This window comes from Salmo salar, chromosome ssa09 (assembly GCF_905237065.1).
Source record: "Salmo salar chromosome ssa09, Ssal_v3.1, whole genome shotgun sequence".
NCBI lineage: Eukaryota > Metazoa > Chordata > Actinopteri > Salmoniformes > Salmonidae > Salmo > Salmo salar.
The window spans coordinates 157,230,371-157,257,564 of record NC_059450.1 but is presented as its reverse complement, the minus strand read 5'-3'; the positions used below and the strand labels follow the sequence as shown (position 1 = coordinate 157,257,564).

The 27,194-nt window shown below is 44.7% G+C and overlaps 1 protein-coding gene and 1 long non-coding RNA gene across 6 annotated transcripts in view; one reads left to right on the top strand and one right to left on the bottom strand.

Moving 5' to 3' along the window:
- bicra (BRD4 interacting chromatin remodeling complex associated protein) overlaps positions 1–27,194 on the bottom strand; it is a 90,015-nt gene that overhangs the window by 21,762 nt on the left and 41,059 nt on the right. For 3 of the 5 annotated variants that reach the window (XM_045724901.1, XM_045724905.1, XM_045724904.1), the window contains 6 exons: positions 18,284–18,850; positions 7,512–7,896; positions 7,133–7,269; positions 6,810–6,938; positions 3,147–3,199; positions 1,655–1,803 (listed from right to left, as the gene is read on the bottom strand). In XM_045724901.1, the coding sequence (XP_045580857.1) occupies positions 1,655–1,803; positions 3,147–3,199; positions 6,810–6,938; positions 7,133–7,269; positions 7,512–7,896; positions 18,284–18,850 (1,420 nt within the window). The remainder of the gene's footprint in view (positions 1–1,654; positions 1,804–3,146; positions 3,200–6,809; positions 6,939–7,132; positions 7,270–7,511; positions 7,897–18,283; positions 18,851–27,194) is intronic. The other 2 variants (XM_045724903.1, XM_045724906.1) reach the window with 2 other exon arrangements.
- LOC123744772 (uncharacterized) lies at positions 20,978–23,601 on the top strand. The gene is made up of 3 exons (XR_006771255.1): positions 20,978–21,033; positions 23,433–23,461; positions 23,579–23,601. It is a non-coding gene; the product is annotated as an uncharacterized lncRNA (long non-coding RNA).

Here is a 27,194-nt window from a genome sequence, read left to right as displayed (position 1 = left end):
GATGCATTTGCTGTTTGTTTTGGTTGTGTTTCAGATTATTTTGTGTCCAATAGAAATTAATGGTAAATCATTTGTCATTTTGGAGTCACTTTTATTGTAAATCAGAATAGAACATGTTTCTTAAAACCTCTACATTAATGTGGATGCTATCATGGTTACGGATCATCTTGAATGAATCGTTAATAATGAATCGAGAAAGTTAGACACAAATATCATAAATGCTAACTTCTCACCGTTACAATAACAGGGGAGGTTAGCATTTGATAGCATACCCCCAAGACATGCTAACCTCCCACCATTACAATAACAGGGGAGGTTAGCATTTGATAGCATACCCCCAAGACATGCTAACCTCTCACCATTACAATAACAGGGGAGGTTAGCATTTTATATCATACCCCCAAGACATGCTAACCCCTCAAAATTACAATAACAGGGGAGGTTAGCATACCTCCAAGACATGCTAACATCTCACCATTACAATAACAGAGGAGGTTAGCATTTTATATCATACCCCCACGACATGCTAACCTCTCACCATTACAATAACAGGGGAGGTTAGCATTTTTGGGGGCTATGATATTTGTGCGTCTAACTTCCTCACTCAACATTTTTCAGTTGTCATTGCGTGCTATGAATATGGGACCAAATACAAAACGTTGAACTACTTTAATACACATATGTGAATTAGTCACAATACTTTTGGTCCCCTAAAACGGGGGGGGACGACTATGTACAAAAAGTGCTGTAATTTCTAAACGTTTCACCTGATATGGATGAAAATACCTTTAAATTAAAGCTGACAGTCTGCATTAACCTCATAGTCAATGTATCATTTTAAATCCAAAGTGCTGGAGTACAGAGCCCCCCAAAAAGAACATGTCACTGTCCCAATAGGTTTAAGGGGGGGGGGGTCTTGTTCTTCTATCCTCATAGGGACCTGAAATCACATAAAGTCCCCACAAGGATAGTAAAACAAGGAAAATTCTCCCACGACATTTCCCACATCCCCCTCAAGGACAAAGGCTATTTTAAATGTAGGGGTTAGGGTTCAGGGGTTAGGGTTCAGGGGTTAGGGTTCAGGGGTTAGGGTTTAGGTTCAGGTTCAGTTCAGGGTTAGGGGTTATGTTCAGGGTTAGGGTTAAGTTTAGGGTTACAATTAGGGTTAGGGTTCAGGGGTTAGGGTTCAGGGGTTAGGGTTCAGGGGTTAGGGTTCAGGGGTTAGGGTTCAGGGGTTAGGGTTCAGGGGTTAGGGGTTAGGTTTAGGGTTAGGCATTAGGGAAAAATGGGATTTTGAATGGAAATACATTTTAGGTCCCCACGGGGATAGAAAAACAAGTGTGTACCTCTGTGGTAGTCGTGTGGTGCGGTGGCAGTGCCCTGGGAGAGGTGGTAAGGCACCAGGCGGGTCATGGTGTGTGTACCTCTGTGGTAGTCGTGTGGTGCGGTGGCAGTGCCCTGGGAGAGGTGGTAAGGCACCAGGCGGGTCAGTGTGTACCTCTGTAGTAGTCGTGTGGTGCGGTGGCAGTGCCCTGGGAGAGGTGGTAAGGCACCAGGCGGGTCAGGGTGTGTGTACCTCTGTGGTAGTCGTGTGGTGCGGTGGCAGTGCCCTGGGAGAGGTGGTAAGGCACCAGGCGGGTCAGTGTATGTGTACCTCTGTGGTAGTCGTGTGGTGTGGTGGCAGTGCCCTGGTAGAGGTGGTAAGGCACCAGGCGGGTCAGGGTGTCTTCAAAACACTGGAAGGAAGAGCTGTAGTCTGGGTGGAGGACTGAACCCTGCTGTTTCCTCAGCTGCTCCAACATCCTACACACACACACAGTCAGAGAACATGGGTCACAAGACTGGATTGGCATACAAGTGGTATGACAACACACATGAATGTAAACACAAGGGCAAGGCACCCTACTTTGCTGTACTACTATGGCTGACCCTGTACAACAACACCTATCATACTACTATGGCTGACCCTGTACAACAACACCTATCATACTACTATGGCTGACCCTGTACAACAACACCTATCATACTACTATGGCTGACCCTGTAAAACAACACCTATCATACTACTATGGCTGACCCTGTACAACAACACCTATCATACTACTATGACTGACCCTGTACAACAACACCTATCATACTACTATGGCTGACCCTGTACAACAACACCTATCATACTACTATGGCTGACCCTGGACAACAACACCTACCATACTACTATGGCTGACCCTGTACAACAACACCTATCATACTACTATGGCTGACCCTGGACAACAACACCTATCACACTACTATGGCTGACCCTGGACAACAACACCTATCATACTACTATGGCTGACCCTGGACAACAACACCTATCATACTACTATGGCTGACCCTGTACAACAACACCTATCATACTACTATGGCTGACCCTGTACAACAACACCTATCATACTACTATGGCTGACCCTGTACAACAACACCTATCATACTACTATGGCTGACCCTGTACAACAACACCTATCATACTACTATGGCTGACCCTGTACAACAACACCTATCATACTACTATGACTGACCCTGTACAACAACACCTATCATACTACTATGGCTGACCCTGTACAACAACACCTATCATACTACTATGGCTGACCCTGTACAACAACACCTACCATACTACTATGGCTGACCCTGTACAACAACACCTATCATACTACTATGGCTGACCCTGGACAACAACACCTATCACACTACTATGGCTGACCCTGTAAAACAACACCTATCATACTACTATGGCTGACCCTGTACAACAACACCTATCATACTACTATGGCTGACCCTGTAAAACAACACCTATCATACTACTATGGCTGACCCTGTACAACAACACCTATCATACTACTATGGCTGACCCTGTACAACAACACCTATCATACTACTATGGCTGACCCTGGACAACAACACCTATCACACTACTATGGCTGACCCTGTAAAACAATACCTACCATACTACTAACTCTATCCGGTGGATGTGAAAACTGTTTTTTATAATCCATACAAACAGAGAGAAAAAAAAACTTGATTGTTTCACACAATGTGGATATTTTACAGGGCCACGATACGGGCCCCGATACGGGGCCACGATAGAGGATGATGTTATAGCATACCTGGCTTCCTTGCTGGGTTCAGCAATACTGAAAGGAATCTTCATAGTAGCAGTCTGTCAGGTGAACAAGACACAGCATCCATCACCATCACCATCACACCATCACCATCACACCATCCATCACCATCACACCATCCATCACCATCACACCATCACCCCACCCATCACCATCACCCCATCACCCCATCCATGACCATCACCCCATCCATGACCATCACCCCATCCCACCATCCGTGACCATCACCCCATCCATGACCATCACCCCATCCATGACCATCCATCACCATCACACCATCACACCATCCATCACCATCACACCATCACAGCATTAGAACACAGACCCATCTATACAGTCAGATTCACATAGAATAGTACCCGAGTAGCTGGTTGATGTTTCGCAGTCTCCTAACCCATTGTGTGTGTTTAATACCCACCGTCTCTTATGAGCAGAAACATCTTCAGGATATCACGACAGAGATCACCCACCTCGTAACGGACTAAATATTTCTTATTTACCGAGTCGGACGCAAAACGATTTACTTCAGACACCCCGACCCAGGACCAAATCCCCGTCATTCACATGAAGAAGAGGAGACGGAGATATCGGGGTCGTAGGTCGGGATGCCTTGTAAGGATCCGATGGCGAGTGAGTAACCCCCCCCCCCCATTAGCCAACGTACAATCATTGGATAACAAAACGGATGAGCTCCGATCAAGACTACGCGACCAACGGGACGTTTAAAAGCTGTAATATCTTATGTTTCACCGAGTCGTGGCTGAACGACGACATGTATAAAATACAGCTGGCTGGGTTTTCGGTGCGTCGGCGAGATAGAACAGCTGCCTTCGGAAAGATAAAGGGGGTGGTGGTCTGTGTCTATTTGTCAATAACAGCTGGTGCACAAAATCTAATATTAAAGAAGTCTCAAGGTTTTGCTCGCCTTAGGTAGAGTATCTCGTGATAAGTTGTAGACCACACTATTTACCAAGAGACGCGTAACAAAGCTCTCCCTCGCCCTCCATTTGGTAAATCTGACCACAACTCCATCCTCCTGTTTCCTGCTTACAAGAAAAAACTAAAGCAGGAAGTACCCGTGACTCGCTCAATAAGGAAGTGGTCAGATGAAGCAGATGCTAAACTACAGGACTGTTTTGCTACCACAGACTGGAATATGTTCCGGGATTCATCCGATGGCAATGAGGAGTACACCACATTAGTCACTGGCTTCATCAATAAGTGCATTGAAGACCCCATCCCCACAGTGACCGCACGTACATACCCCAACCAGAAGCCATGGATTACAGGCAACATCCGCACTGAGCTAAAGGGTAGAGCTGCCGTTTCTGACGAACCACCAAACAGGCAAAGTGTAAACACAGAAGGCCCAAAAAATTGCCAGAGACTCCAGCCACCCTAGTCATAGATTGTTCTCTCTGCTGCCGCACGGCAAGCGGTACTGGAGCGCCAAGTCTAGGTCCAAAAGGCTCCTTAACAGCTTCTACCCCCAAGCCATAAGACTCCTGAACAACGAATCAAATGGCTACCTGGACTATATGCATTGTCCCCACCCGCATTTTTACGCTGCTGCTACTCTCTGTTTATTATCCATGCATAGTCACTTTAACTCTACCTCCATGTACATATTATTTTTTTTTATATTTTAATTGTTGTATTTAACCTTTATTAAACTAGGCAAGTCAGTTAAGAACAAATTCTTATTTACAATGAAGGCCAACACATATATTACCTCGAATAATTACTGTTATTATATTGTTGCTCTTTAATTATTTGTTATTTTTCTATTTTTTTGTTGTTGTAATATTTAAAAAAAAATGTAAACTGTTATTTTTTACTTGATTTATTTCAGTAAATACTTAACACTTTTTTTTTATTCTTAAAACTGCATTGTTGGTTAACCTCTCTTGGGTAGGGGGCAGTATTTTCACGGCCGGACGAAAAACGTACCCAAATTAAACGGCCTACTACTTGGGCCCAGGAACTAGAATATGGATATTATTAGTAGATTTGGATAGAAAACACTCTGACGTTTCTAAAACTGTTTGAATGGTGTCTGTGAGTATAACAGAACTCATATGGCAGGCAAAAACCTGAGAAAAAAATCCAACCAGGAAGTGGAGGATGTAGTTTTTTCAAGTGATTGCCTATCCAACACACAGTGACTTAGGGTTCATTTTGCACTTCCTAAGGCTTCCACTAGATGTCAACAGTCTTTAGAAAGTTGTTTGAGGCGTCTATGGTGAACAGAGAGCCAACAAAGGAAGTTGGAAGTTGTTGACTCAGAAAAGCACATGAGTTCATTGGCGCGCATTCACGTGAGGGGTAGCTGTGTTCCAAAACGTTTTTCAAGACATTGGAATCGTCCGGTTGGAATATTATTGAAGTTCTAAGTTAAAAAGGCCCTAAAGATTGATGCTATACAACATTTGACATGTTTGAACGAAGGTAAATATAACTCTTTTTGACTTTTCGTCGTGACATTTTGGCCGCGCTTCCTACACTTGGAGTATCTTACTGAACGCGCAAACAACAAGGAGCTATTTGGACATAAATTATGGACTTTATCGAGCAAAATAACATTTATTATGGACCTGAGATTCCAGGAAGTGCCTTCTGATGAAGATCATCAAAGGTAAGTGAATATTTATAATGCTATTTATGATTTTAGATGACTCCAAAATGGCGGGTATCTGTATTGCTTGATGTTGTTTTCTGAGCACAGGACTCAGATTATTGCAAAGTGTGCTTTTCCCATGAAGCTTTTTTGAAATCTGTCACAGCGGTTGCATAAAGGAGATGTTCATCTATAATTCTTTGAATAACAGTTTAATATTTTTATCAACGTTTATGATGAGTATTTTTGTAAATTGTTGTGCTGATTCACTGGTAGTATTGGAGGCAAAATATTTTCTGAACATCACGCGCCAATGTAAAATGCTGTTTTTGGATATAAATATCAACTTGATCGAACAAAAAAATGCATGTATTGTGTAACATGATGTCCTGGGAGTGTCATCTGATGAAGATCGTCAAAGGTTAGTGCATAATTTTAGCTGGTTTTCTGGTTTTTGTGACGCCTCTCCTTGCTAGGAAAACGGCTGTGTGGTTTTTCTTGTGTTGGAACTGTCCTAACATAATCTAACCTTATGCTTTCGCCGTAAAGCCTTTTTGAAATCGGACAACGTGATTACATTAAGGAGATGTGTACCTTTAAAAATGGTGTAAAATAGTCGTATGTTTGAGAACTTTGAATTATGACATTTTGTGGGTTTTGAATTTGGCGCTCTGATTTTTCACTGGCTGTTGAATAGTGTGAACCGTGGCCTAGCGTCCCACCTCCCCAAGAGAGGTTATAAGGGTTTGTAAGTCAGCATTTCACTGTAAGGTATTTGGCGAATGTGACAAATAGCATTACATACAACAGTAGTTGTTAATCCTGGTCCCGGAAACACAAAAGGGCTGTTGACTGTTGTTTTCTCCCCTAGCAGTACACCACTAATCAACTCACCACCAACCCTCTGATCATTTAAAAATCAGAAGAAGTGGTACTGCTAAGGCACGAACAACCATGTACAATCCCTTTGGGTTGCCAGGACCAGGATGTAACAAATGGAACCCAGTAGGATTGGTTGAGGGTCTCCTCACCTGTGTTTGTAACGAGACCAGACCATGGGTCTGCTGTGTTGACGTCATCTGACCCAGACCTGACCCGATCACCTGGATCATCCCCAGGCTCCTCCCTCCCATCTGGCCAATCAGTCCTTCAGGTTTTGACTGGAAGAGCAGTAGAAACAAAATAATTATATGTTCTTACATATTTAACCTTTATCCAGGTATGTCAATTAAGAAATAAATTCTTAATTCATGTCAAATTCGATGGACAATAAAGCTTTCATTTTATTTAAAAGCAGTCACTACTTCTATGAAATGGTTGAAAGGAGGGCGGAGCTTCAGTAGGTACTACCCACCTGTACAGACTGGTGGAGAGACTGTTGACCAGGCTGCTGTCCTGACTGGTTAAAACTAGCTGGAGCCACGCCCCCTTGGTTCACCTCAACTCCACCTTGACCCTGCACTCCTGAGAACACCTGCACGTCATTGGATGCTGAAGAGAGAGAGAGAAAGAGAGAGAGACAGAGAGAAGAGTCAAACATTTCCCTGTAGTTGTGTTTTTCTGCCAACCAAACTGAAGAAGTGAGGAGATTCAGCAACACTTGGAGGACAATGGAATTCAATAAAAAAAAAAATGGCTTCTTTATTGCTAAAAGTAGAAGAAAAAGCGTTTCGGCTTTTGGTCTTTATCAGGGTTGTTGTTATTGGCACCTATGAATGTTGTTTCTTTCTGACCTGTGGCAGGAGTCTTGACCAGCACAGACGCCTGCTGTGAGCTGAACTGGGCCTGTTGGGGGATCAGAAGGGCAGGTACATCCTGCTGTGAGCTGAACTGGGCCTGTTGAGGGATCAGAAGGGCAGGCACTTCCTGCTGTGAGCTGAACTGGGCCTGTTGAGGGATCAGAAGGGCAGGCACATCCTGCTGTGAGCTGAACTGGGCCTGTTGAGGGATCAGAAGGGCAGGCACATCCTGCTGTGAGCTGAACTGGGCCTGTTGAGGGATCAGAAGGGCAGGTACATCCTGCTGTGAGCTGAACTGGGCCTGTTGTTGGGGCGGAGTTTGGGGTTGGCTGTGTTGTTGTTGTTGTTGTTTGGCCTGTAGTAAAATGTTCTGTTGGACCTGAGAGTGAATAACGGACAAATAGAACAGAAATTAGTAGAAATACTTTGATTATAACGTATATAATGATCGAAAAGCTGGTTTTGCTGGACTAACACCTCTCTCACATATCAGGCAAATAAACATGCAAGTAGAAGACAGTCGTGAAGAGGGCACGACAAAACCTATTCCCCCTCAGGAGACTGAAAAGATTTGGCATGCATCCTCAGATCCTCAAAAAGTTCTACAGCTGCACCATCGAGAGCATCCTGACTGGTTGCATCACTGCCTGGTATGGCAACTGCTCGGGCTCCGACCGCAAGGCACTACAGAGGGTAGTGGCTAAGCTGCGTGCCATCCAGGACCTCTATACCAGGCGGTGTCAGAGGAAGGCCCTAAATATTGTCAAAGACTCCAGCAACCCCAGTTCTCTCTACTACCGCACGGCAAGCAGTACCGGAGCGCCAAGTCTTTATTTAACCAGGAAGGCTAGTTGAGAACAAGTTCTCATTTACAACTGCGACCTGGCCAAGATAAAGCAAAGCAGTGCGACACAAAACAACAACACAGAGTTACACATGGAATAAACAAACGTACAGTCAATAACACAGAAGAAGTAGTCTAGGACCAAGAGGTTTCTAAACAGCTTCTACCCCCCCCAAGCCATAAGACTCATGAACATCTAATCAAATGGCTACCTGGACTATTTGCATTGCCGCCCCCCCCCTTTACACCACTGTTACTCTCTGTTGTCATCTTTGCACAGTCACTTCAATAACTCTACCTACATGTACATACTACCTCAACTAACCGGTGCCCCCGCACATTGACTCTGTACCGTAACACCCTGTATATAGCCTCCACATTGACTCTGTACCGTAATACCCTGTATATAGCCTCCACATTGACTCTGTACCGGTACCCCCTGTATATAGCCTCCACATTGACTCTGTACCAGTACCCCCTGTATATAGCCTCCACATTGACTCTGTACCGGTAGCCCCTGTATATAGCCTCCACATTGACTCTGTACCGGTACCCCCTATATATAGCCTCCACATTGACTCTGTACTGGTACCCCCTGTATATAGCCTACACATTGACTCTGTACCGGTACCCCCTGTATATAGCCTACACATTGACTCTGTACCGGTACCCCCTGTATATAGCCTCCACATTGACTATGTACCGTAACACCCTGTATATAGCCTCCACATTGACTCTGTACCGTAATACCCTGTATATAGCCTCCACATTGACTCGGTAATGGTACCTCCTGCATATAGCCTCCACATTGACTCTGTACCGGTACCCCCTGTATATAGCCTCCACATTGACTCTGTACCGGTACCCCCTGTATATAGCCTCCACATTAACTCTGTACCGTAATACCCTGTATATAGCCTCCACATTGACTCTGTACCGTAATACCCTGTATATAGCCTCCACATTGACTCTGTACCGGTACCCCCTGTATATAGCCTCCACATTGACTCTGTACCGGTACCCCCTGTATATAGCCTCCACATTGACTCTGTACCGGTACCCCCTGTATATAGCCTCCACATTGACTCTGTACCGGTACCCCCTGTATATAGCCTCCACATTGACCCTGTACTGGTACCACCTGTATATTGCCTCCACATTGTACCGGTACCCCCTGTATATAGCCTCCACATTGACTCTGTACCGGTACCCCCTGTATATAGCCTCCACATTGACTCTGTACCGGTACCCCCTGTATATAGCCTCCACATTGACTCTGTACCGTAACACCCTGTATATAGCCTCCACATTGACTCTGTACCGTAACACCCTGTATATAGCCTCCACATTGACTCGGTAATGGTACCTCCTGCATATAGCCTCCACATTGACTCTGTACCGGTACCCCCTGTATATAGCCTCCACATTGACTCTGTACCGGTACCCCCTGTATATAGCCTCCACATTAACTCTGTACCGTAATACCCTGTATATAGCCTCCACATTGACTCTGTACCGGTACCCCCTGTATATAGCCTCCACATTGACTCTGTACCGGTACCCCCTGTATTTAGCCTCCACATTAACTCTGTACCGTAATACCCTGTATATAGCCTCCACATTGACTCTGTACCGTAACACCCTGTATATAACCTCCACATTGACTCTGTACCGGTACCCCCTGTATATAGCCTCCACATTGACTCTGTACCGGTACCCCCTGTATATAGTATCCACATTGACTCTGTACCGGTACCCCCTGTATATAGCCTCCACATTGACTCTGTACCGTAACACCCTGTATATAGCCTCCACACTGACTCTGTACCGTAATACCCTGCATATAGCCTCCACATTGACTCTGTACCGGTACCCCCTGTATATAGCCTCCACATTGACTCTGTACCGTAACACCCTGTATATAGCCTCCACACTGACTCTGTACGCCTTGTAGATAGCCTCCACATTGACCCTGTACTGGTACCACCTGTATATTGCCTCCACATTGTACCGGTACCCCCTGTATATAGCCTCCACATTGACTCTGTACCGTAATACCCTGTATATAGCCTCCACATTGTACCGGTACCCCCTGTATATAGCCTCCACATTGACTCTGTACCGTAATACCCTGTATATAGCCTCTACATTGTACCGGTACCCCCTGTATATAGCCTCCACATTGACTCTGTACCGGTACCCCCTGTATATAGCCTCCCCATTGACTCTGTAACGGTACCCCCTGTATATAGCCTCCACATTAACTCTGTACCGTAATACCCTGTATATAGCCTCCACATTAACTCTGTACCGTAATACCCTGTATATAGCCTCCACATTAACTCTGTACCGGTACCCCCCTGTATATAGCCTCCACGTTGACTCTGTACCGTAATACCCTGTATATAGCCTCCACATTGACTCTGTACCGGTACCCCCCTGTATATTGCCTCCACGTTGACTCTGTACCGTAACACCCTGTATATAGCCTCCACGTTGACTCTGTACCGGTACCCCCTGTATATAGCCTCCACACTGACTCTGTACGCCTTGTATATTGCCTCCACATTGTACCGGTACCCCCTGTATATAGCCTCCACATTGACTCTGTACCGGTACCCCCTGTATATAGCCTCCACATTGACTCTGTACCGTAACACCCTGTATATAGCCTCCACATTGACTCTGTACGCCTTGTATATAGCCTCCACATTGACCCTGTACTGGTACCACCTGTATATTGCCTCCACATTGTACCGGTACCCCCTGTATATAGCCTCCACATTGACTCTGTACCGTAACACCCTGTATATAGCCTCCACATTGACTCTGTACCGGTAACCCCTGTATATAGCCTCCACATTGACTCTGTACCGGTAACCCCTGTATATAGCCTCCACATTGACTCTGTACCGGTACCCCCTGTATATAGCCTCCACATTGTACCGGTACCCCCTGTATATAGCCTCCACATTGACTCTGTACCGTAATACCCTGTATATAGCCTCCACATTGTACCGGTACCCCCTGTATATAGCCTCCACATTGACTCTGTACCGTAATACCCTGTATATAGCCTCTACATTGTACCGGTACCCCCTGTATATAGCCTCCACATTGACTCTGTACCGGTACCCCCTGTATATAGCCTCCCCATTGTACCGGTACCCCCTGTATATAGCCTCCACATTGACTCTGTACCGTAATACCCTGTATATAGCCTCCACATTGTACCGGTACCCCCTGTATATAGCCTCCACATTGACTCTGTACCGTAATACCCTGTATATAGCCTCTACATTGTACCGGTACCCCCTGTATATAGCCTCCACATTGACTCTGTACCGGTACCCCCTGTATATAGCCTCCCCATTGAGTCTGTAACGGTACCCCCTGTATATAGCCTCCACATTAACTCTGTACCGTAATACCCTGTATATAGCCTCCACATTAACTCTGTACCGTAATACCCTGTATATAGCCTCCACATTAACTCTGTACCGGTACCCCCCTGTATATAGCCTCCACGTTGACTCTGTACCGTAATACCCTGTATATAGCCTCCACATTGACTCTGTACCGACACCCCCCTGTATAATGCCTCCACGTTGACTCTGTACCGTAACACCCTGTATATAGCCTCCACACTGACTCTGTACGCCTTGTATATTGCCTCCACATTGTACCGGTACCCCCTGTATATAGCCTCCACATTGACTCTGTACCGTAACACCCTGTATATAGCCTCCACATTGACTCTGTACCGGTACCCCCTGTATATAGCCTCCACACTGACTCTGTACGCCTTGTATATTGCCTCCACATTGTACCGGTACCCCCTGTATATAGCCTCCACATTGACTCTGTACCGTAACACCCTGTATATAGCCTCCACATTGACTCTGTACCGGTACCCCCCTGTATATAGCCTCCACATTGACTCTGTACCGTAACACCCTGTATATAGCCTCCACACTGACTCTGTACCGTAATACCCTGCATATAGCCTCCACATTGACTCTGTACCGGTACCCCCTGTATATAGCCTCCACACTGACTCTGTACGCCTTGTATATAGCCTCCACATTGACCCTGTACTGGTACCACCTGTATATTGCCTCCACATTGTACCGGTACCCCCTGTATATAGCCTCCACATTGACTCTGTACCGTAACACCCTGTATATAGCCTCCACATTGACTCTGTACCGGTAACCCCTGTATATAGCCTCCACATTGACTCTGTACCGGTACCCCCTGTATATAGCCTCCACATTGTACCGGTACCCCCTGTATATAGCCTCCACATTGACTCTGTACCGTAATACCCTGTATATAGCCTCCACATTGTACCGGTACCCCCTGTATATAGCCTCCACATTGACTCTGTACCGGTACCCCCTGTATATAGCCTCCCCATTGACTCTGTAACCGGTACCCCCTGTATATAGCCTCCACATTAACTCTGTACCGTAATACCCTGTATATATCCTCCACATTAACTCTGTACCGGTACCCCCCTGTATATAGCCTCCACGTTGACTCTGTACCGTAATACCCTGTAAAAAGCCTCCACATTGACTCTGTACCAGTACCCCCCAGTATATAGCCTCCACATTAACTCTGTACCGTAACACCCTGTATATAGCCTCCACATTGACTCGGTAATGGTACCTCCTGTATATAGCCTCCACATTGACTCTGTACCAGTACCCCCTGTATATAGCCTCCACATTGACTCTGTACCATAATACCCTGTATATAGCCTCCACATTGACTCTGTACCGGTACCCCCTGTATATAGCCTCCACATTGACTCTGTACCATAATACCCTGTATATAGCCTCCACATTGACTCTGTACCGGTACCCCCCTGTATATAGCCTCCACATTGACTCTGTACCGTAATACCCTGTATATAGCCTCCACATTGACTCTGTACCGGTACCCCCTGTATATAGCCTCCACATTGACTCTGTACCGGTACCCCCTGTATATAGCCTCCACATTGACTATGTACCGGTACCCCCTGTATATAGCCTCCACATTGACTCTGTACCGGTACCCCCTGTATATAGCCTCCACATTGACCCTGTACTGGTACCACCTGTATATTGCCTCCACATTGTACCGGTACCCCCTGTATATAGCCTCCACATTGACTCTGTACCGTAACACCCTGTATATAGCCTCCACATTGACTCAGTAATGGTACCTCCTGTATATAGCCTCAACATTGACTCGGTAATGGTACCTCCTGTATATAGCCTCCACATTGACTCTGTACCAGTACCCCCTGTATATAGCCTCCACATTGACTCTGTACCAGTACCCCCTGTATATAGCCTCCACATTGACTCTGTACTGGTACCCCCTGTATATAGCCTCCACGTTGACTCTGTACCGTAATACCCTGTATATAGCCTCCACATTGACTCTGTACCGTAACACCCTGTATATAGCCTCCACATTGACTCTGTACCGGTACCCCCTGTATATAGCCTCCACATTGACTCTGTACCGGTACCCCCTGTATATAGCCTCCACATTGACTCTGTACCGGTACCCCCTGTATATAGCCTCCACATTGACTCTGTACCGGTACCCCCTGTATATAGCCTCCACGTTGACTCTGTACCGGTACCCCCTGTATATAGCCTCCACACTGACTCTGTACGCCTTGTATATTGCCTCCACATTGTACCGGTACCCCCTGTATATAGCCTCCACATTGACTCTGTACCGTAACACCCTGTATATAGCCTCCACATTGACTCTGTACCGGTACCCCCCTGTATATAGCCTCCACATTGACTCTGTACCGTAACACCCTGTATATAGCCTCCACACTGACTCTGTACGCCTTGTATATAGCCTCCACATTGACCCTGTACTGGTACCACCTGTATATTGCCTCCACATTGTACCGGTACCCCCTGTATATAGCCTCCACATTGACTCTGTACCGTAACACCCTGTATATAGCCTCCACATTGACTCTGTACCGGTAACCCCTGTATATAGCCTCCACATTGACTCTGTACCGGTACCCCCTGTATATAGCCTCCACATTGTACCGGTACCCCCTGTATATAGCCTCCACATTGACTCTGTACCGTAATACCCTGTATATAGCCTCCACATTGTACCGGTACCCCCTGTATATAGCCTCCACATTGACTCTGTACCGGTACCCCCTGTATATAGCCTCCCCATTGACTCTGTAACCGGTACCCCCTGTATATAGCCTCCACATTAACTCTGTACCGTAATACCCTGTATATAGCCTCCACATTAACTCTGTACCGGTACCCCCCTGTATATAGCCTCCACGTTGACTCTGTACCGTAATACCCTGTAAAAAGCCTCCACATTGACTCTGTACCAGTACCCCCCAGTATATAGCCTCCACATTAACTCTGTACCGTAATACCCTGTATATAGCCTCCACATTGACTCTGTACCGGTACCCCCTGTATATAGCCTCCACGTTGACTCTGTACCGGTACCACCTGTATATAGCCTCCACATTGACTCTGTACCGGTACACCCTGAATATAGCCTCCACGTTGACTCTGTACCGGTACCCCCTGTATATAGCCTCCACACTGACTCTGTACGCCTTGTATATTGCCTCCACATTGTACTGGTACCCCCTGTATATAGCCTCCACATTGACTCTGTACCGGTACCCCTTGTATATAGCCTCCACATTGACTCTGTACCGGTACCCCCTGTATATAGCTTCCACATTGACCCTGTACTGGTACCACCTGTATATTGCCTCCACATTGTACCGGTACCCCTTGTATATAGCCTCCACATTGACTCTGTACCGTAACACCCTGTATATAGCCTCCACATTGACTCGGTAATGGTACCTCCTGTATATAGCCTCCACATTGACTCTGTACCAGTACCCCCTGTATATAGCCTCCACATTGACTCTGTACCATAATACCCTGTATATAGCCTCCACATTGACTCTGTACCGGTACCCCCTGTATATAGCCTCCACATTGACTCTGTACCATAATACCCTGTATATAGCCTCCACATTGACTCTGTACCGGTACCCCCCTGTATATAGCCTCCACATTGACTCTGTACCGTAATACACTGTATATAGCCTCCACATTGACTCTGTACCATAATACCCTGTATATAGCCTCCACGTTGACTCTGTACCGTAATACCCTGTATATAGCCTCCACGTTGACTCTGTACCGTAATACACTGTATATAGCCTCCACATTGACTCTGTACCGTAATACCCTGTATATAGCCTCCACGTTGACTCTGTACCATAATACCCTGTATAAAGCCTCCACGTTGACTCTGTACCGTAATACACTGTATATAGCCTCCACGTTGACTCTGTACCGTAATACCCTGTATAAAGCCTCCACGTTGACTCTGTACCGTAATACACTGTATATAGCCTCATTACTGTTATTTTACTGCTGCTCTTTAATTACTTGTTACTTTTATTTCTTATCTGTATTTTTTTCTAAACTGCATTGTTGGTTAGGGACTCGTAAGTAAACATTTCATTATAAGGTCTACTACACCTGTTGTATTCAGCATTTCACTGTGAGGTCTACTACACCTGTTGTATTCAGCATTTCACTGTGAGGTCTACTACACCTGTTGTATTCAGCATTTCACTGTGAGGTCTACCTACACCTGTTGTATTCAGCATTTCACTGTAAGGTCTACTACACCTGTTGTATTCAGCATTTCACTGTGAGGTCTACTACACCTGTTGTATTCAGCATTTCACTGTGAGGTCTACTACACCTGTTGTATTCAGCATTTCACAGTAAGGTCTACTACACCTGTTGTATTCAGCATTTCACAGTAAGGTCTACTACACCTGTTGTATTCAGCATTTCACTGTAAAGGTCTACTACACCTGTTGTATTCAGCATTTCACTGTCAGGTCTACTACACCTGCTGTATTCAGCATTTCACTGTGAGGTCTACTACACCTGTTGTATTCAGCATTTCACCGTAAGGTCTACCTACACCTGTTGTATTCAGCATTTCACTGTAAGGTCTACCTACACCTGTTGTATTCAGCATTTCACTGTGAGGTCTACTACACCTGTTGTATTCAGCATTTCATTGTGAGGTCTACACCTGTTGTATTCAGCATTTCACTGTGAGGTCTACTACACCTGTTGTATTCAGCATTTCACTGTGAGGTCTACTACACCTGTTGTATTCAGCATTTCACCGTGAGGTCTACTACACCTGTTGTGTTCAGCGTTTCACTGTGAGGTCTACTACACCTGTTGTATTCAGCATTTCACTGTGAGGTCTACTACACCTGTTGTTTTCAGCATTTCACTGTGAGGTCTACTACACCTGTTGTATTCAGCATTTCACTGTGAGGTCTACCTACACCTGTTGTATTCAGCATTTCACTGTAAGGTCTACTACACCTGTTGTATTCAGCATTTCACTGTGAGGTCTACCTACACCTGTTGTATTCAGGATTTCACTGTGAGGTCTACTACACCTGTTGTATTCAGCATTTCACCGTGAGGTCTACACCTGTTGTATTCAGCATTTCACTGTGAGGTCTACTACACCTGTTGTATTCAGCATTTCACTGTGAGGTCTACTACCTGTTGTATTCAGCATTTCACTGTGAGGTCTACTACACCTGTTGTATTCAGCATTTCACTGTGAGGTCTACTACACCTGTTGTATTCAGCATTTCACTGTGAGGTCTACTACACCTGTTGTATTCAGCATTTCACCGTGAGGTCTACTACACCTGTTGTATTCAGCATTTCACTGTGAGGTCTACTACACCTGTTGTATTCAGCATTTCACTGTGAGGTCTACACCTGTTGTATTCAGCATTTCACTGTGAGGTCTACTACACCTGTTGTATTCAGCATTTCACTGTAAGGTCTACTACACCTGTTGTATTCAGCATTTCACTGTGAGGTCTACTACACCTGTTGTATTCAGCATTTCACTGTGAGGTCTACTACACCTGTTGTATTCAGCATTTCACCGTAAGGTCTACTACACCTGTTGTATTCAGCATTTCACTGTGAGGTCTACTACACCTGTTGTATTCAGCGTTTCACTGTGAGGTCTACTACACCTGTTGTATTCAGCATTTCACTGTGAGGTCTACTACACCTGTTGTATTCAGCATTTCACTGTGAGGTCTACCTACACCTGTTGTATTCAGCATTTCACTGTGAGGTCTACTACACCTGTTGTATTCAGCATTTCACCGTGAGGTCTACTACACCTGTTGTATTCAGCATTTCACTGTGAGGTCTACTACACCTGTTGTATTCAGCATTTCACTGTAAGGTCTACTACACCTGTTGTATTCAGCATTTCACTGTGAGGTCTACTACACCTGTTGTATTCAGCATTTCACCGTGAGGTCTACTACACCTGTTGTATTCAGCGTTTCACTGTGAGGTCTACTACACCTGTTGTATTCAGCATTTCACTGTGAGGTCTACTACACCTGTTGTATTCAGCATTTCACTGTGAGGTCTACTACACCTGTTGTATTCAGCATTTCACTGTAAGGTCTACTACACCTGTTGTATTCAGCATTTCACTGTAAGGTCTACTACACCTGTTGTATTCAGCATTTCACTGTGAGGTCTACTACACCTGTTGTATTCAGCATTTCACTGTGAGGTCTACTACACCTGTTGTATTCAGCATTTCACTGTGAGGTCTACTACACCTGTTGTATTCAGCATTTCACCGTGAGGTCTACTACACCTGTTGTATTCAGCATTTCACCGTGAGGTCTACTACACCTGTTGTATTCGGCACGTGACAAATAAACTTTGATTTGATAAGATGTGATAAATTAACAACCAATCAAAACATCTGAGCAGTGAGAGAAGTGTTAGGGTGAGTCCCTTCACACCTGGTGTAGTTTCTGTTGTGGAGAGGGCTGAGCGACGGGCTGAGCGACGGGCTGAGCGACGGGCTGAGCGACGGGCTGAGCGACGGGCTGAGCGACGGGCTGAGCCTGGAGCTGCAGGGGGACCTGGGCCTTCACCACTCCACCACCGGGGGCCCCCACCTCGGGCACCGTGAACTGGAACCCTGCAGGAGGGCCCTGGAGAGTCTGGGGGGGTTTGGGGGAGCATGCATCAGGTTGGTAGGGAGCAGGCTGGGAGGGGGGCCGGGACTGGATGTGGATCTGTTGTTGTTGTTGTGGTGCAGGCTGGGGGGAGCCAGGGATCTGGTTGTGGATAATGAACATTGGGGGAAGAGATGATGGGGTGCAGGCGCGGACGGGGGTCTGTGGCTGGGATGGGGTGCGGGACTGGCCATGGTGGTGGGGGGACTGCAGGTGGAGGTGGGGGGACTGCAGGGGGAAGGGGGAGGGCTGAGGGCTGTCCGACAGAGGGGGAGCAGTGTGGGAGGCCAGGGGTTGGGAGGGAGACAGGCTCTGGAGCTTCAACTGCTGTCCAGACGCCTGGGGCATCTAGGGTTAAAGGTCAAAACAGACAGGAAACACGTCAGACACAGAGGCTACATACATTACAAGATATTAAAGGTTCCAAATAATACCAGACTTTAAGAAAATAAAACATGTGAAAACAGCATTATAACAACATCAAGGAGGAGCAGAGAGGAGAAGAGAGGAGAGGAGGAGAAGAGCAGGGAGGAGCAGGGAGGAGGAGAAGAGCAGGGAGGAGCAGGGAGGAGGAGAAGAGCAGGGAGGAGCAGGGAGGAGGAGAAGAGCAGGGAGGAGCAGGGAGGAGGAGAGAGGAGGAGAGGAGAGCAGAGAAGGAGAAGAGCAGGGAGGAGCAGGGAGGAGGAGAAGAGCAGGGAGGAGCAGGGAGGAGGAGAGAGGAGGAGAGGAGAGCAGAGAAGGAGAAGAGGAGAGCAGAGGAGGAGAGGAGAGCAGAGGAGGAGAGGAGAGCAGAGGAGGAGAGGAGGAGAGGACAGGCAGGTACAGGACATCAGGCAGAAAACCAGCACACGTGATCAACTTTCAGAGGGAACAGGTTGTGAGGACCACACAGAGAGACACAAGCACCCTGCTAGTCAGTTTGTATAGGAACACTAGGGCTTGTTATAGACTACTTTACTACTGCCCAGGGAAAGAACAAGTCCATCCTCCAACCTGAAACACAATCAGAAAGCCATGTAGCACTCTGCCATGACCTGCCAGAGACAGTTGAAAGAAGGAGAGATTATCTTGTGTTATTATGCTGAGGGAAACCAGTGGACGCGAGGAGGGGGTTCTGGGAAGGTTTAAGCCAAGGGTTTCTGGGAATAGAAGGGGGTGGGCATCTTGGTTTGGGGCAAAACCCAGTTGTTGCATGAGAGGGGTAGAGAGAGGGAAGCAAAAGGGGGGTATCACTGTCACTGTAGTCAACAGAGGAGCAGGGAGCAAAGGAGAGGAGGGGAGAGAAGCAGAAGGAGAGAAGGGAGCAGGAAAGGAGGGGAGAGGAGCAAAGAGCAGGGGAGAGTGGCAGAGAGCAGGAGGGGGGAGGGCAGGGAGCAGGAGGAGGGGAGAGGGCAGGATGAGAGAGGAGCAGAGGGCAGGAGGGAGAGAGGGCAGGTGGAGGAGAGAGGGCAGGATGAGAGAGGAGCAGAGGGTAGGAGGGAGAGAGAGCAGGTGGAGGGGAGAGGGCAGGATGAGAGAGGAGCAGAGGGTAGGAGGGAGAGAGAGCAGGTGGAGGGGAGAGGGCAGGATGAGAGAGGAGCAGAGGGTAGGAGGGAGAGAGAGCAGGAGGAGGGGAGAGGGCAGGATGAGAGAGGAGCAGAGGGTAGGAGGATGTGTCACGGACTCCGTTGTCTGTAGCACAGAAGAACGATGGAGTGAGTGGATAGGTGAGAGGGGGAAAAGGGGTAACTCTGTTTACTAGATGGTCATGCCATGCAAAGAGAAGAGACCGAGACAGGTCTAGATATGACAGGTCTAGTATTCTACCATGAGATATGACAGGTCTAGATTTGACAGGTCTAGATATGACAGGTCTAGTATTCTACCATGAGATATGACAGGTCTCGTAATGACAGGTCTAGATAAGACAGGTCTAGTATTCTACCATGAGATTTGACAGGTCTAGTATTCTACCATGAGATTTGACAGGTCTAGTATTCTACCATGAGATATGACAGGTCTAGTATTCTACCATGAGATATGACAGGTCTAGTATTCTACCATGAGATATGACAGGTCTAGTATTCTACCATGAGATATGACAGGTCTAGTATTCTACCATGAGATATGACAGGTCTAGTATTCTACCATGAGATATGACAGGTCTAGTATTCTACCATGAGATATGACAGGTCTAGTATTCTACCATGAGATATGACAGGTCTAGTATTCTACCATGAGATATGACAGGTCTAGTATTCTACCATGAGATATGACAGGTCTAGTATTCTACCATGAGATATGACAGGTCTAGATTTGACAGGTCTAGTATTCTACGATGAGATATTACAGGTCTAGTATTCTACGATGAGATATTACAGGTCGAGTATTCTACCACGAGATATGACAGGTCTATGACAGGTCTAGTATTCTACCATGAGATTTGACAGGTCTAGTATTCTACCATGAGATATGACAGGTCTAGATTTGACAGGTCTAGTATTCTACCATGAGATATGACAGGTCTAGTATTCTACCATGAGATATGACAGGTCTAGATTTGACAGGTCTAGTATTCTACGATGAGATATGACAGGTCTAGTATTCTACCATGAGATATGACAGGTCTATGACAGGTCTAGTATTCTACCATGAGATTTGACAGGTCTAGATTTGACAGGTCTAGTATTCTACCATGAGATATGACAGGTCTAGTATTCTACCATGAGATATGACAGGTCTAGATATGACAGGTCTAGTATTCTACGATGAGATATGACAGGTCTAGTATTCTACCATTAGATATGACAGGTCTAGTATTCTACCATGAGATATGACAAGTCTAGATTTGACAGGTCTAGATATGACAGGTCTAGTATTCTACCATGAGATATGACAGGTCTCGTAATGACAGGTCTAGATAAGACAGGTCTAGTATTCTACCATGAGATTTGACAGGTCTAGTATTCTACCAGAGATTTGACAGGTCTAGTATTCTACCATGAGATTTGACAGGTCTAGTATTCTACCATGAGATATGACAGGTCTAGTATTCTACCATGAGATATGACAGGTCTAGTATTCTACCATGAGATATGACAGGTCTAGTATTCTACCATGAGATATGACAGGTCTAGTATTCTACCATGAGATATGACAGGTCTAGTATTCTACCATGAGATATGACAGGTCTAGTATTCTACCATGAGATATGACAGGTTTAGATATGACAGGTCTAGCATTCTACCATGAGATATGACAGGTCTAGATTTGACAGGTCTAGTATTCTACCATGAGATATGACAGGTCTAGTATTCTACCATGAGATATGACAGGTCTAGATATGACAGGTCTAGCATTCTACCATGAGATATGACAGGTCTAGTAATCTACCATGAGATATGACAGGTCTAGTATTCTACCATTAGATATGACAGGTCTAGTATTCTACCATGAGATATGACAGGTCTAGTATTCTACCATGAGATATGACAGGTCTAGATTTGACAGGTCTAGATATGACAGGTCTAGTATTCTACCATGAGATATGACAGGTCTCGTAATGACAGGTCTAGATAAGACAGGTCTAGTATTCTACCATGAGATTTGACAGGTCTAGTATTCTACCAGAGATTTGACAGGTCTAGTATTCTACCATGAGATTTGACAGGTCTAGTATTCTACCATGAGATTTGACAGGTCTAGTATTCTACCATGAGATTTGACAGGTCTAGTATTCTACCATGAGATATGACAGGTCTAGTATTCTACCATGAGATATGACAGGTCTAGTATTCTACCATGAGATATGACAGGTCTAGTATTCTACCATGAGATATGACAGGTCTAGTATTCTACCATGAGATATGACAGGTCTAGTATTCTACCATGAGATATGACAGGTCTAGTATTCTACCATGAGATATGACAGGTCTAGTATTCTACCATGAGATATGACAGGTCTAGTATTCTACCATGAGATATGACAGGTCTAGTATTCTACCATGAGATATGACAGGTCTAGTATTCTACCATGAGATATGACAGGTTTAGATATGACAGGTCTAGCATTCTACCATGAGATATGACAGGTCTAGATTTGACAGGTCTAGTATTCTACCATGAGATATGACAGGTCTAGTATTCTACCATGAGATATGACAGGTCTAGATATGACAGGTCTAGCATTCTACCATGAGATATGACAGGTCTAGTAATCTACCATGAGATATGACAGGTCTAGATATGACAGGTCTAGTATTCTACCATGAGATATGACAGGTCTAGTATTCTACCATGAGATATGACAGGTCTAGAATTCTACCATGAGATATGACAGGTCTAGTATTCTACCATGAGATATGACAGGTCTAGTATTCTACCATGAGATATGACAGGTCTAGTATTCTACCATGAGATATGACAGGTCTAGTATTCTACCATGAGATATGACAGGTCTAGTATTCTACCACGAGATATGACAGGTCTAGTATTCTACCACGAGATATGACAGGTCTAGTATTCTACCACGAGATATGACAGGTCTAGTATTCTACCACGAGATATGACAGGTCTAGTATTCTACAACGAGATATGACAGGTCCAGGTCTAGTATTCTACCATGAGATATGACAGGTCTAGTATTCTACCATTAGATATGACAGGTCTAGTATTCTACCATGAGATATGACAGGTCTAGTATTCTACCATGAGATATGACAGGTCTAGTATTCTACCATGAGATATGACAGGTCTAGTATTCTACCATGAGATATGACAGGTCTAGTATTCTATCATGAGATATGACAGGTCTAGATTTGACAGGTCTAGTATTCTACGATGAGATATTACAGGTCTAGTATTCTACGATGAGATATTACAGGTCGAGTATTCTACCACGAGATATGACAGGTCTATGACAGGTCTAGTATTCTACCATGAGATTTGACAGGTCTAGTATTCTACCATGAGATATGACAGGTCTAGATTTGACAGGTCTAGTATTCTACCATGAGATATGACAGGTCTAATATTCTACCATGAGATATGACAGGTCTAGATTTGACAGGTCTAGTATTCTACGATGAGATATGACAGGTCTAGTATTCTACCATGAGATATGACAGGTCTAGTATTCTACCATGAGATTTGACAGGTCTAGATTTGACAGGTCTAGTATTCTACCATGAGATATGACAGGTCTAGTATTCTACCATGAGATATGACAGGTCTAGATATGACAGGTCTAGATTTGACAGGTCTAGTATTCTACCATGAGATATGACAGGTCTAGTATTCTACCATGAGATATGACAGGTCTAGTATTCTACCATGAGATATGACAGGTCTAGTATTCTACCATGAGATATGACAGGTCTAGTATTCTACCATGAGATATGACAGGTCTAGTATTCTACCATGAGATATGACAGGTCTAGTATTCTACCATGAGATATGACAGGTCTAGTATTCTACCATTAGGTATGACAGGTCTAGTATTCTACCATGAGATATGACAGGTCTAGTATTCTACCATGAGATATGACAGGTCTAGTATTCTACCATGAGATATGACAGGTCTAGATATGACAGGTCTAGTATTCTACCATGAGATATGACAGGTCTAGATATGACAGGTCTAGTATTCTACCATGAGATATGACAGGTCTAGTATTCTACCATGAGATATGACAGGTCTAGTATTCTACCATGAGATATGACAGGTCTAGTATTCTACCATGAGATATGACAGGTCTAGATTTGACAGGTCTAGTATTCTACGATGAGATATGACAGGTCTAGTATTCTACCATGAGATATGACAGGTCTAGATATGACAGGTCTAGATATGACAGGTCTAGATTTGACAGGTCTAGTATTCTCCCATGAGATATGACAGGTCTATGACAGGTCTAGTATTCTACCATGAGATTTGACAGGTCTAGATTTGACAGGTCTAGTATTCTACGATGAGATATGACAGGTCTAGTATTCTACCATGAGATATGACAGGTCTAGTATTCTACCACGAGATATGACAGGTCTAGTATTCTACCACGAGATATGACAGGTCTAGTATTCTACCACGAGATATGACAGGTCTAGTATTCTACCACGAGATATGACAGGTCTAGTATTCTACCACGAGATATGACAGGTCTAGTATTCTACCACGAGATATGACAGGTCTAGTATTCTACCACGAGATATGACAGGTCTAGTATTCTACCACGAGATATGACAGGTCTAGTATTCTACCACGAGATATGACAGGTCTAGTATTCTACCACGAGATATGACAGGTCTAGTATTCTACCACGAGATATGACAGGTCTAGTATTCTACCACGAGATATGACAGGTCTAGTATTCTACCACGAGATATGACAGGTCTAGTATTCTACCACGAGATATGACAGGTCTAGTATTCTACCACGAGATATGACAGGTCTAGTATTCTACCACGAGATATGACAGGTCTAGTATTCTACCACGAGATATGACAGGTCTAGTATTCTACCACGAGATATGACAGGTCTAGTATTCTACCACGAGATATGACAGGTCTAGTATTCTACCACGAGATATGACAGGTCTAGTATTCTACCACGAGATATGACAGGTCTAGTATTCTACCACGAGATATGACAGGTCTAGTATTCTACCACGAGATATGACAGGTCTAGTATTCTACCATGAGATATGACAGGTCTAGTATTCTACCATGAGATATGACAGGTCTAGTATTCTACCATTAGATATGACAGGTCTAGTATTCTACCATGAGATATGACAGGTCTAGTATTCTACCATGAGATATGACAGGTCTAGTATTCTACCATGAGATATGACAGGTCTAGTATTCTACCATGAAATATGACAGGTCTAGTATTCTACGATGAGATATGACAGGTCTAGTATTCTATCATGAGATATGACAGGTCTAGATTTGACAGGTCTAGTATTCTACGATGAGATATTACAGGTCTAGTATTCTACGATGAGATATTACAGGTCTAGTATTCTACGATGAGATATTACAGGTCGAGTATTCTACCACGAGATATGACAGGTCTATGACAGGTCTAGTATTCTACCATGAGATATGACAGGTCTAGTATTCTACCATGAGATATGACAGGTCTAGTATTCTACCATGAGATATGACAGGTCTAGTATTCTACCATGAGATATGACAGGTCTAGATATGACAGGTCTAGATTTGACAGGTCTAGTATTCTACGATGAGATATGACAGGTCTAGTATTCTACCATGAGATATGACAGGTCTAGTATTCTACCATGAGATATGACAGGTCTAGTATTCTACCATGAGATATGACAGGTCTAGTATTCTACCATGAGATATGACAGGTCTAGTATTCTACCATGAGATATGACAGGTCTAGTATTCTACCATGAGATATGACAGGTCTAGTATTCTACCATGAGATATGACAGGTCTAGATTTGACAGGTCTAGTATTCTACGATGAGATATGACAGGTCTAGTATTCTACCATGAGATATGACAGGTCTAGATATGACAGGTCTAGATATGACAGGTCTATGACAGGTCTAGTATTCTACCATGAGATTTGACAGGTCTAGATTTGACAGGTCTAGTATTCTACCATGAGATATGACAGGTCTAGTCTCCCGATATGACAGGTCTAGTATTCTACCATGAGATATGACAGGTCTAGTATTCTACCATGAGATATGACAGGTCTAGTATTCTACCATGAGATATGACAGGTCTAGATATGACAGGTCTAGTATTCTACGATGAGATATGACAGGTCTAGTATTCTACCATGAGATATGACAGGTCTAGATATGACAGGTCTAGATATGACAGGTCTAGTATTCTACGATGAGATATGACAGGTCTAGTATTCTACCATGAGATATGACAGGTCTAGATATGACAGGTCTAGATATGACAGGTCTAGTATTCTACCATGAGATATGACAGGTCTAGATATGACAGGTCTAGTATTCTACCATGAGATATGACAGGTCTAGTATTCTACCATGAGATATGACAGGTCTAGATATGACAGGTCTAGATATGACAGGTCTAGATATGACAGGTCTAGTATTCTACCATGAGATATGACAGGTCTAGTATTCTACCATGAGATATGACAGGTCTAGATATGACAGGTCTAGATATGACAGGTCTAGATTTGACAGGTCTAGTATTCTGTCCATACATGAGTAGTGATGTCATATTCAGGATGCAGGTTTGATAATATATGTATCTCTAGATTGTTGTTTCTACATCTACTACGCGTCCACAAGCGTATTATCTACAACCCACTGTAATCCATCCTCATCAACGCATGTCCATGACTGGAGAGGGTGAGACAGACAGACAGACAGACACTCAGAGACAGACCATGCATGGGGCAGTGACAGTAAAAAAAAAAATGCTTTGAAATAGACAGCAGGGCTGGAAACCCACTCCAGAAACAAGCTACAGAGATGTGAGGGTGAATAGATAAACAACGTGAGAGTTATGACAATGGACTGGTGATTTACAGGAAACAAACTGTGCACACAGACAGAGACACACAGACAGAGAGAGAGAGAGAGAGACAGAGAGAGAGAGAGAGAGAGAGAGAGAGAGAGAGAGAGAGAGAGAGAGAGAGAGAGAGAGAGAGAGAGAGAGAGAAAGAGAGAGAGAGAGAGAGAGAGAGAGAGAGAGAG